This window comes from Mercenaria mercenaria, chromosome 6 (assembly GCF_021730395.1).
Source record: "Mercenaria mercenaria strain notata chromosome 6, MADL_Memer_1, whole genome shotgun sequence".
Lineage (NCBI taxonomy): Eukaryota > Metazoa > Mollusca > Bivalvia > Venerida > Veneridae > Mercenaria > Mercenaria mercenaria.
In genome coordinates this window covers 41,190,385-41,203,128 of record NC_069366.1, presented here as the reverse complement: position 1 = coordinate 41,203,128, position 12,744 = coordinate 41,190,385, and the positions used below count along the sequence as shown (strand labels likewise).

The window sequence follows — 12,744 nt, the reverse complement described above, 5'->3', positions numbered from 1 at the left end:
CATCACTGTGAAGTTTCATCAGAATTGGCCAAGTGATTTAGGAGGAGATGTTGTTTAAAGGAAAGTGTGGATGGCCGGACGCCGGAAGGTGAGCGATCACAAAAGCTCACCTGAGCGCTCAGGTGAGCTAAAAAGTAGGTCAGAAGGTCAAGGCACTGTCACGTGACTCCTACTTGGGGCCATCAGGTAAGTCAGTAGTTCAAGGTCACAGACAAGTGACCCCTACTTGAGTCATCAGGTAATTATAATTAAACATCTAGAAAATATGATCAGATAATTTTTTAAGCATTTTTTCCAATATAACTCATATAACAAGTGACCGTCGGGGCAGGGCCTCTTTTCACCCCAGGGACATAAGTTGAACAATCTTGTTAGAGAACCACTAGGCAATACTATATATCAAAGGCCCTTAGGCCTTTAACTTTTAGACACAAAATTTTTTTTTTTCTCCTATATAAGCCTATGTAAAACTTGGGACCCTCGGGGCAGGGCCCTTTTTCACCCCAGGGTAATAATTTGAACAATCTTGATAGAGGAACATAAGGCAATGCTACATACCAAACATCAAAAGCATAGGTATTGTGGTTTCAGACAAGAAGATTTTTAAAGTTTTTTCTCCTATATAAGCCTATGTAAAACTTGGGACCCCCTGGGTGGGGCCTCTTCAACTCAGGGGCATAATTTGAATAATCTTGGTAGAGGACCACTAGGCAATGCAACATAGTACCAAATATCAAAAGCCTAGGCCTTGTGGTTTCAGACAAGAAGATTTTTAAAGTTTTTTCATTTATAAGTATATGTAAAACTTGGGACCCCCGGGGCAGGGCCTCTTTTCATACTAGGGTAACAATTTGAACAATCTTGGTAGAGGACCTAAAGAAAATGCTACATACCAAATATCAAAGGCCTAGGTCTTGTGGTTTCAGACAAGAAGATTTTTTTCCCATAATTATGTCTTTGTAATGTTTGTGACCCCTAGGGCAGGGCCTCTTTTCACTTCAGGGGCATAATTTGAAAGATCTTCATAGAGAACCATTAGATGATGTCACATGCCATATATCAAGGGTATACGCCTTGCAGTTTTGGACAAGAATATTTTTAAAGTTTTTCCTTTTGGTTGCCGTAGCAACCAGAGTTCTGCATGGAATTAAATTCTTTGAACAATTTTGAAAGGGGGCCACCCGAGGATCATTCCTGTGAAATTTGGTGTTATTCTGCCCAGTGGTTTTCAAGAAGACTTTTTTAGAAAATGTTGGTGGACGCACGACGAACATTGAGCAGTCACAAGAGCTCACCATGAGCCTTTGGCTCAGGTGAGCTAAAAAATCTAATTTCTATTAAAACTATGACCATATTTTTCTATTTTAAGTTACACAATGGCATTAAAATGACCTTTTTGTCACGAAAAAAAAAAAAAAAACAGAAAAAAACTTTTTGGATCTCAGTGAGATTTGAACCGACACCCTTCCATTCCATAGCACAAAGATCTATTTTTTCTTTCAAATATGACCACACTTTTCTATTTTTAGCTACACTGACCTTGACCCTGATCCAAGTGTCCTCATACATTCCAAACCTTTTGTGTTTGATAAAATAAATATTTTACTTTTATATAGGTGGTTAAAACTTACCCTTACATAGCTGTATGAGAATGGATTTTGATTGGGCAGTTTCTACAACTGAATAGAAGTTAAAGAGAAAAGAAAAAGCCTTATTATTTTGAAAAACATCTAAAGGCAGTACGCTCTAGTTATCCTCCAGGTCTTCTTGTTACATAATCTATGCCATTATTTTACGAGGTGGTGAAGACTCAGCCTAAATGAACATAGTACAGAGGTCCTAATGTAAATCAGTTTTAACTAACAACTGCCCAATCAAAATCCATTCTCATACAACTATGTAAGGGCAAGTTTGAACCACCTATATAAAAGTAAAATATTGAAACAAATAATGTTTCAGAACAAACAGTTAGAAGTGAACAAGTAAGTGTACATGTGTGAGAGCTCCAGAGAAACAGTTCTTTGCATTATTGATGTCCCCTTTCTTCCAATATAGTTCACCAAGATGATTCCAAGCCTCTACCAGTTTAGGGTCCAGTTTAACAGCCTTCGATAGACATTCATATGCTTTACTATCATAGTCTGGTGTAACATTCAGTGTACGTCCCAGCAACATGAAGTACTCGGCTTTGTTTGGGAAACTGTCTGTAAACAAGAGGACCATGTTAGCCCTAGATTGCTCACCAGAGTTTCACATCTCAAAATATGTTTCTTTAATAGTGTGGTTGTGATTTAGCTATTTTGGAAGAGTGTCACTAAAGGAACAATTGTGTAAAATTATCAAATATAACAGTTTCAAATACGATAAGTTTCAAAGTGTACTCTATAGACTTATAAGCCCAGCAAATGGTAGCCATGGTTTGCAGTAATTCATAACAATTTGCCTGCATTTTCACAGTTACAATATATGTAGATAGTATAAGCAGTTTAAACCTTATTAAAACAGGCTTGGCATTTATGTTACTTTAGACCTACTACTAGAATTCACTTGATAATAAGAACAATATAAATGTTTAAAAAACATTACATGAAACAAAATATTATGTTTTGATATTAAAGTTCTCTGTATATCAAAAGTCATAAATCCAATCTTTTTTTCTTTTATAAAAATGCATAAAAACCTAGTCAATATTTCACATTGCAGAATTTATCTTTTAATACAACACTCTCTTTAACTAGGAAACCTACATGTATTTATCATTGAAAGTGCAAATCAAATCAGGTTTAGGGCTGTAACAATACATTCGAATATTCAATGTAGTCCAATACAGTTTTGTCCGAATTATATTGGTTATTTGCCATGTCACGAACTGAATACTTACGAATATAAATAAAAACTGCATGATTCAAACTAAAATCACTTGAATTCACCTAAAACACAAGAAATCTAATGAAAATGCTCCCGTTTCATAGCGCATTTGCACTATTTCCACCTATTACCCTACCCACAACAGTTGAAGGATATTTTCACGACACTGATTTGATAAGTCATAGGGGCTGATATTTGATGTTGGTTTACTATCAATAAAATGCTTTTCATAATTTTCTGGGTTTGAAATTTGATTGAATTCATAATCAAATTTATATATAATATTTGATTTCAACATTGCGTAAATCCTCATTTTACAACATCCGAAAACTGTCATCATAATTTGATAAACAACATGTCGAGCAACAAGTGAGCAAACCGTTGAAATAGGGGAAATTCTGGCCATGGATTAGCCATCTGTGTGATTATTTGGTGGTCATTTTAATTCAGGAAACATTCCTTTAGATGCCTCTTTCTATCCTTGAAGCTTGGTAGGAATCTGTTATTTTGTGTATAGACAAAATTGAAAATACTGACTGCACAAAGAAAACAATCTCAGAAAAGTGTCATGATGTCCGATCTGGTGTCCTGTTGTATTGTGGTGTTGCGTTATCACATTAAGTTAAAGAGTGTTGTTTAGACCGCCTCATTTTTCTTTGATTTGACCTTGTGGCCCACCCGCTTAGCTCAGTAGGTAGAGCGTTGGTCTTCGGATCGTGGGGACTCGAGGTTAATCCTCGGGCGTGACGTATGTTCTCCGTGACTATTTGATAAACGACATTGTGTCTGAAATCATTAGTCCTCCACCTCTGATTTATATGGGGAAGTAAGCAGTTACTTGCGGAGAACAGGTTTGTACTGATTTAGAATCCAGGAACACTGGTTAGGTTAACTGCCCGCCGCTACATGACTGAAATACTGTCGAAAAATGGCATTAATCCCAAAACAAAAAATTTGACCTTGTGATTTAGTTCTTGACCCCACATAACCTAGAACAAGAGGACCATGATGGTCCTGAATCGCTCACCTCTTCCCACATGACCCAGTTTTGAGTATGACATCGTTTTTGACCAACTTTCATGAAGATCCCATGAAAAATGTGACCTCTAGAGTGGTCATAAGGTTTTTCTATTTTTAGACCTACTGACCTAGTTTTTGACCGCACGTGACCCAGTTTCGAACTTGACCTAGATATCATCAAAATGAACATTCTGACCAACTTTCATGAAGATCCCATGAAAAATGTGACCTCTAGAGTGGTCACAAGGTTTTTCTATTTTTAGACCTCCTGACCTAGTTTTTGACTCCACGTGACCCAGTTTCGAATTTGACCTAGATATCATCAAGATGAACATTCTGACCAACTTTCATGAAGATCCCATGAAAAATGTGACCTCTAGAGTGGTCACAAGGTTTTTCTATTTTTAGACCTACTGACCTAGTTTTTGAACGCACGTGACCCAGATTCCAACTTTACCTAGATATCATCAAGATGAACATTCTGACCAACTTTCATGAAGATCCCATGAAAAATGTGACCTCTAGAGTGGTCACAAGCTTTTTCTATTTTTAGACCTACTGACCTAGTTTTTGACTGCACGTGACCCAGTTTCGAACTTGATTTAGATATCATCAAGATGAACATTCTGACCAACTTTCATGAAGATCACATGAAAAATGTGACCTCTAGAGTGGTCACAAGGTTTTTCTATTTTTAGACCTACTGACCTAGTTTTTGACCGCACATGACCCAGTTTCGAACTTGACCTAGATATCATCAAGATGAACATTCTGACCAATTTTCATAAAGATCCCATGAAAAATGTGACCTCTAGAGTGGTCACAAGCAAAAAGTTTACGGACGGACGGACGGACGGACGGACGACGGACACTGCGCGATCACAAAAGCTCACCTTGTCACTTTGTGACAGGTGAGCTAAAAATTCATCCGATATTTCATGCAGACAAACATTTTGACCAAGTTTCACGTATATCAAATGAAATCATCAAGATAAACATTCTGACCAAGATTCATGAAGATAGGGTCATAAATGTGGCCTCTAAGTTGTTAACAAGCTTTTTCTTTGATATGACCTGATGACCTAGTTTTTGACCCGACATGACCCAGTTTCGATCCAGGCATAGGTAATCCATCAAGGTAATCATTCTGTGCAAGTCTGTATCAAATCAAAGCATAAATGAAACCTCTATATGGCTGAAAGGGTCAAAATAGAAAATTCTAGAACCCATGATGGAATCTAGCCGGTGTTTGAAAGGAAATCTTACTGTGACTTAAGTTGTGTGCAAGTATGGTTAAAGTCAAATATAAAATGTCACTTCTATCGTGTTCACAAGGTAAAAATTAAAATATTGGCTTGTTCAGGGATCAATCTGGGACCGTAACTCTGGAACCTATGATTGGATCTGACAGATTCATCATGGAATTTTGTTGTTGAAGATAATTTGTAAGTTTTATTAAATCAAACCATAGATAAAGCCAAAATAGCAAATTTTTGCCCTATGGGGCCATAACTCTGGAACCCATGATGGGATCTGGCCAGTTTTCGAAAGGAACCAAGACTTTATGCTAATACAAGTTGTGTGTAAGTTTGATTAAAGTTGATGCAAAATGTTGTCTCTAATTGTGTTCACAAACTAAAAATAGCAAATTTTGGCCCTTTAAGGGCCCATAACTCATGAACCCATAATGGAATCTGGCCAGTTTTCGAAAGGTACCGAGACGTTATGCCAATACAAGTTATGTGTAAGTTTGATTAAAGTTTATTACAAAATGTTGTCTCTATTGTGTTCACAAGCTAAAAATAGCAAATTCTGGCCTTTTAAGGGGCCATAACTCTGGAACCCATGATGGGATCTGGCCAATTTTCAAAGGAACCAAGATATCATGCCAGTACAAGTTGTGTGCAAGTTTGATTAAAACTGATAGCAAAATGTGGTCTCTATCGTGTTCACAAGAAATTGTGGATGGACGGACAGACGACGGGTGATCACAAAAGCTCACCCTGTCACTATGTGACAGGTGAGCTAAAAAGTCACATAAAATTAGGCAAAAAGTAGAATCTTATGAAAAAGTAAGGAATTTATGTAGACTTTTGCGTTATCAATCTGGTATCATTTTATAACAACAGCTGTTTGAAAAACATGCATGCTCCCGTGATGGGTTGTCCCATTTTCAGTCCCATGATCTCAATGACCATAACCTAATGCCCTCTAAGACATTAGGGATCATTTACTTCATAAGTCCAATAATGCTATTATAATCTGAAGATAATTGGTCAAAAGTTATTGAGCGGAAACGTTTTTCAAGGTTCAGGCCCCTGTAACCATGAGCTTTGAACATGCATTATGTGGTTGTTAAGAATGATTTATTTTATAGCTCTTTCCACCTTGACCTCTGGTGGCTATTAGGTGCAGTGAGGTGGAACAAATCTGAGAAAAGTCTACAGGAAGATGCTTTTGACAAGGCTTTTCTGAATACCCATCATGTGGTTCATGAGAAGAAACTCTTTAACGGTTTTTCATTTATAAGTCCGGAGGCCATTACATGTTGTCTAGCAGAGGTGTTTCAATGGTTATTCCTCGGAAGTACAGACAAAGATTAGTGAAGATCTTTTATGTGGTTCTTGAGAAGATGTTTAAAGTTTTTTTTCTTTTTCTATTTTCAGCTGCTGTTGCCAATAAGTGAATAAGTGCAGAAGCAGAACCATCTGAACAAATCTGAGAAAGACCCATGTAAGGTTGTTTCTGACCTAGTTTGGTGAAGATCCATCCAGTTGTTCAAGAGGATTTTTTTTTTTAGCTCTGGCAGCCCTAGATGCAATCAAGTGGAACAATTTTTACAAACTTGAGAGAACTATGACAGGATGCTACATACCAAGTTTGGTGTACAGGGGTACAAGGACAATACTTCTGTGCCACTGGCGCTAGAACCACAACTTAAGTTATGTGTGGCAGAGAGGATGTTTAAGTAAAATGTTGCGCAGCTGACAGACAGATATGTACAATGCTCAGGTGGGTCAAAATAACTTTGGCTAAAAGATCAAAACGTAGTAAAGTTTCTTAATGTCATAAAATTTCTTTAATGAAATCTATGCATTATTTTACTTTATTTTCATGCACTACTAAACTTTTTATCAGGGCCTCACTACAACTTATAAAAAGACTGTCAGTGTAAGCCATAAGAAAAGTGTGCATGTTTTATACTGAATACAAAGATTTAAACAAATGTAGGTCATAATTTTATGTGTCTGATCAGTTGTTGGTAAAAGGACCTACAGTTGAATATCGTTACCTCGATATCGGTTAGCTCGATACTCCGGTTAGCACGATGTGTTTTAGTCGGTCCCGATTTTTCCCTATATATTCTAATGTAATTATTTATCATTACCTCGATATGATTAGCTCGATATTTTGTTTAGCTCGATGAGATTTTTCAGTCCCATCAATTTACCTGTAATGTTTTTACACCTGGTTTCGTCGATATCACAGCGTGTCAAAAAATATCCATGTTATATGTAAGGTGTGAAAAGCAACCTATTGTTGTCCGGCGATGTATTTATCATAATCAAGTTAGTGTGTTGTTATTTAATCTTTAATCCAATTCAGATGTTAGGAAGTTTGCATTTAATTCTCAATAATTAGTCTTATAAAACAGCGTGCAAGCGGGCAATTGTTTTCCAATATAACAACTAATTTGGATGAAATATTTTTCTGTATCTGCCGTTTAGGATTGAGTGACAATATGCGTATTACACAGGTAAAAAGTGTCGTTATCGAACACAGACAAAATGACTACTCAACTAGGAACATTATAGCTGCATTCAGACTTGTTTATGGAAGGAATAAAATGCTAAATTCTAATGTTTACACGTATATTTTGAAAAATTTAAAACTTAAATGTGTGTATGTACTATTTAATTAAGATGTTTTTGATAATAAAATTAAAATCATATTTACTTTTTATATTATTTCTTTCCCCTTTAAAACCCTCTGAAAAAACATTGGATATAGTGACAATATAGACGTCCGACACAAGTATAAAGTTGTCCCAGATAGCTGATATCGATACGTCGAACTTCGGATACGTCGATGCAATTTTTACAGTCCCTTGAATATCGAGGTAACGGTATTCGACTGTATTTGATTTTTCTTTCACTTTTGACCAATGCTTTATGTTGGCTTCAATTTATTGGTCAATTCAGAGTTCTTCCCCTTAAGATTTTCTTGGGTAGGTACCATCTCTACAAGGTGAAAATGTGCATTTTTGACTATTTCAGGGACATAACTCTGGAAATAGGGGACGGAGCCAGACGAAAAATGTAAGATGCTCAAGTTCATATAAAGACTCATGCAAGGTTTAAACAATTTATATGAAATACTTTTTGAGCTAGGCATGTCATCAGGTGAAAATGTGCATTTTTGACTAATTCAGGGGCCACAACTCTGGAAATAGGGGGCAGAGTCAGACGAAAAATTGGAGGTGCCCAAATTAATATCAAGATAAAGACTCATGCAAGGTTTCATCAATCTATATGAAATACTTTTTGAGCTAGGCACGTCACAAGGTGAAAATGTGCATTTTTTACTATTTCATGGGCCATAACTCTGGAAATAGGGGGCGGAGCGGGCAGAGCCAGTTAAAAAATAGCAGGTGCGCAAGTTCATATCATGCTTGAGACTCATGCAAGGTTTTATCAAGTAATATCAAATGCTTTCTGCGCTAGGCGCGACACAAGGTGAAAATGTTTATTTTTGACGATTTCAGGGGCCATAACTCTGGAAATAAGGTGCAGAGCCAGATGAAAAATACAAGGTGCTCAAGTTCATATCATGATAAAGACTCAAGCAAGGTTTCATCAATTTATATCAAATAAGACGGACGCACGGACATGACCAAATCTATATGCCCCCACCATTCATGGAGGGGGTAGGGGTGTGAATAACTTATATCAACGAATGTTTGAAGACTCAGAGTTACTTCTTGGCCTGTATTAATCAACAATCTAAGCTAAACTTACATATTATATTTTTTGAAAATTAATAATTCAAGTTGATGAGATCACCTGTCATGACTTTACCTTTGTGAGATTCTACAATTTTAAGTGTTTCTTCCATTTTCCTCTTCACTTCATCATTCTTGAATACTGCTCTCTCCACACCAAACTGCTCAAAATAGTGATCTCTGAACTCATATAAAGCATCAACTTCGCTCTATAAAAGATAGAAAACAACTTGAAAAACGAGCTGTCACAGGAGAAAGCGCGCTTGACTACAGTGAAACACTGCTCACTCGAGCATCAATGACTCGAGCACCCGGGCTGGCTCGAGCAATACATGTGGTCCTGGCCGATTTCCTTCTATTTTCTATGCTAAATTACCATGGCTAGGTCGAGCATCGATAACTCGATCGCTCCAGCAGGACACCTGGTCCCTGTGTATTATTTTATTCTTTGTTTCTTCTGGCAAACTCAAGCAGAAGAGTCAAAATTTTTTACACCTTCAGCAATCAGAATGTATCAGTTAATAAAAATTTCTCACACACTGTGAGAATCGTGTAGTCAATTACCAGACTATCTTAAATGTTTGTTTGTCTGTATTTTGATCTTATAATGAGATTTATTATTGATAAAAGGTAAAACAGAAGTTTTATTGATCAAATATCGATCAATTACCGACTACTTAAAACATCTTTATTGCTAGACCGAGAAGATAGTTATGAGATTTTAGTATTTTAATCAGCAGTTGTTTGCATGCAAATAAAGGAAATAATATAGCCTTTTCATAAAATTGAGACGATAGTTTTGATATGCACTTGTTGATGAATAAAAATAAAAAAAGTCTTAGTTATTTCTTCACATGTGTCATTTACAAATTACACATTGAAACGTCTATCATAGATAATGTTTTTAATACGTTTTTCATCGAAAATACCACAAGTATGTTATTATTATGCATCACCGTTTACTCTGCAAACGGTCCTTATGACAACTGGCAAAACAAACTTAAATTTTCGTCTTATGTTGGTCAATGTTTGGGTCGCTCGAAACTAAGGATAACTCAAGCATTTTGCTCATCCCCTTGCGACCTAGAGCGAGCGGTGTTTTACTGTATTTCGATGCTGGATAGTGAAACTCGGCACATCTGAGGAAGCTGGAGCTGTCATTGGAGTGTTTAATGACTCCAATGTAGATGAAGATATTGGACAAATAGCTTAAGTCTATGTAAAATGTATTGAGTAATAACAGGGATAAAGACAAAGTGTTTAAAAGTATCTAATGAGTATAAAAGGGACATAATTCATGCAAACTTTCTGCAACAGTAATACACTATGTGTCATTTCATGTCACTAAGAATGTGGAATCACTACTTCAATTCTGAATCAAATCTATTTAGTGAGATAGTACAAAAGCGCATCACATGGCCTAAAAAAAATATGTCTGTTTCCTGTAACATGCTGAAAAAAGAGAGGGTCGGTAGGTAGGGATTTTTTTTTTTTTGTGTTTGTCAGAACATTTCAATGTTTTATTTCAGGTGACTGAACTATCTAAACTCTTAAAAGAATTTTTATGAATATATAGATCCAAACAAAAATTTTTGATGAGTGAAAATGTGAATCAAATAACATTTAGACAATTTATTTGAAATAACTGAACATGAAAGAATTAGGACAGAGTCAAAACAAAAATGTGAATAGAAATGACATTCATCAATACTAAAATTATTCTCAGACTAGAATCAAGCAATATCAGAATAAAACTGACTGACTAGTAAAAAGGCAACTTTATCACTTTAAACTCTACAAACAGCAAAACTAGTATCAGTAAACCATAATATGTACATGACAACAAGAGGGCCATGATGGCCCTATATCGCTCACCTGAGTACCATTGCTCTTAATGATAAGATCAAGTTTTGATATAGATCACATAGGCATACACATTACATTAAATAACATCAGGATAAATATTTTCTTGTAACAGTCCCTTTTGACCTATGGGTCACATACTAGTCAGTGCCAATCTCCATACCAAGTTTGAGGGTCCTAGGCTCAAATGCTACATTTTTGTACTAGCTTGACTATTCCTTACCCTGGAAGACTTAAATAACATTTAAAACCAATCTCATTAGATGCTGCTGAGGTATATTCATTTACATAAAATAAAGGGAGGTAATCTGTCATAAATTCAGACAAAAGTTATCTACCCTGATTGTCCGAGTCCATCTGATGGCATAAATGACATTTCAATTCAGTATCTTCATTGGTTACTGAGATACACTCATTTTAATTTGAAACAAAGGGAGGTAATTTGACACAAAATCAGTCCATAGTTATCTACCCTGATTGTCTCAGTCCAACTAATGACAATAATGAAATTTCAAATGAGTCCTATAAATACTTACGGAGATAATTCCATTTTGATTAAATTCAGGGGAGGTAATCATGCATTGGTATATGCATGTAGAAGATACAGAGTACAAGCCTTTACAACAATATATTAGAAAAGTAAGTAGAAGTAGAAATTTCTTACCATGGAAGAAATAAATAACATTTCAAACCAATCTCATTAGAATCTACTAGGTATATTCATTTACATAAAAAACAAAGGGAGGTAATTTGTCATAAATTCAGTCAATATGTGTCTTCACTGATTGTCCAAGTCCATCTGATGGCATAAATGAAATTTCAGATCAGTATCTTCATTAGTTATGGAGATATACCCATTTTAATTTGAAACAAGAGGACCATGATGGTCCTGAATCGCTCACCTCTTCCCACATGATCCAGTTTTGAGTATGACGTCGTTTTTTCTATTATTTGACATAGTGGCATAGTTTTTGAGCTCATGTGACCCAGTTTTGAACTTGACCTAGATATTATCAAGATAAAAATTCTGACCAATTTTCATGAAGATCCATTGAAAAATATGGTCTCTAGAGAGGTCACAAGGTTTTTCTATTATTTGACCTATTGACCTAGTTTTTTAAGGCACGTGACCCAGTTTCAAACTTGACCTAGATATCATCAAGGTGAACATTCTGACCAATTTTCATGAAGATCCATTCAAGGGTATGGCCTCTAGAGAGGTCACAAGGTTTTTCTATTTTAAGACCTACTGACCTAGTTTTTGATTGCAGTTGACCCAGTTTCAAACTTGACCTAGATATCATCAAGATAAACATTCAGACCAACTTTCATACAGATCCCATGAAAAATATGGCCTCTAGAGAGGTCATAACGTTTTTTCATTATTTGACCTACTGACCTACTTTTTGATGGCACGTGACCCACTTTCGAACTTGACCTAGACATCATCAAGATGAACATTCTAACCAATTTTTATGGAGATCCATTCACAAGTATGGCCTCTAGAGAGGTCACAAGGTTTTTCTATTTTTAGACCTATTGACATAGTTTTTGATCGCACATGACCCTGTTTCGAACTTGTCCTAGATATCATCAAGATCCATTGAAAAATATGGCCTCTAGAGAGGTCACAAGGTTTTTTTTTTTTTTTTTTTTTTTTTTTTTTTTTTTTTTTGTTGGATTTAACGTCGCACCGACACATGATAGGTCATATGGCGACTTTCCAGCTTTAATGGTGGAGGAAGACCCCAGATGCCCCTCTGTGCACTATTTCATCACGAGCGGGCATCTGGGTAGAACCACCGACCTTCCGTAAGCCAGCTGGATGGCTTCCTCAAATGAAGAATTCCACGCCCCGAGTGAGGCTCGAACCCACATCGATGAGGGGCAAGTGGTTTGAAGTCAGCGACCTTAACCACTCGGCCACAGAGGCCCCGCACAAGGTTTTTCTATTATTTGACCTACTGACCTAGTTTTTGATGGCACGTGAC

General features: G+C 36.3%; 1 protein-coding gene across 3 annotated transcripts in view; it reads right to left on the bottom strand.

The window, feature by feature from the left end:
* Nucleotides 1-12,744, bottom strand: part of LOC123549130 (tetratricopeptide repeat protein 5-like) — a 145,154-nt gene that overhangs the window by 115,125 nt on the left and 17,285 nt on the right. For all 3 annotated transcript variants that reach the window (XM_053546630.1, XM_045336974.2, XM_045336972.2), the window contains exons 2-3: nucleotides 8,967-9,099; nucleotides 1,993-2,204 (exon numbers count right to left, since the gene is read on the bottom strand). In XM_053546630.1, coding sequence (XP_053402605.1) covers nucleotides 1,993-2,204; nucleotides 8,967-9,099 — 345 coding nt within the window. The remainder of the gene's footprint in view (nucleotides 1-1,992; nucleotides 2,205-8,966; nucleotides 9,100-12,744) is intronic.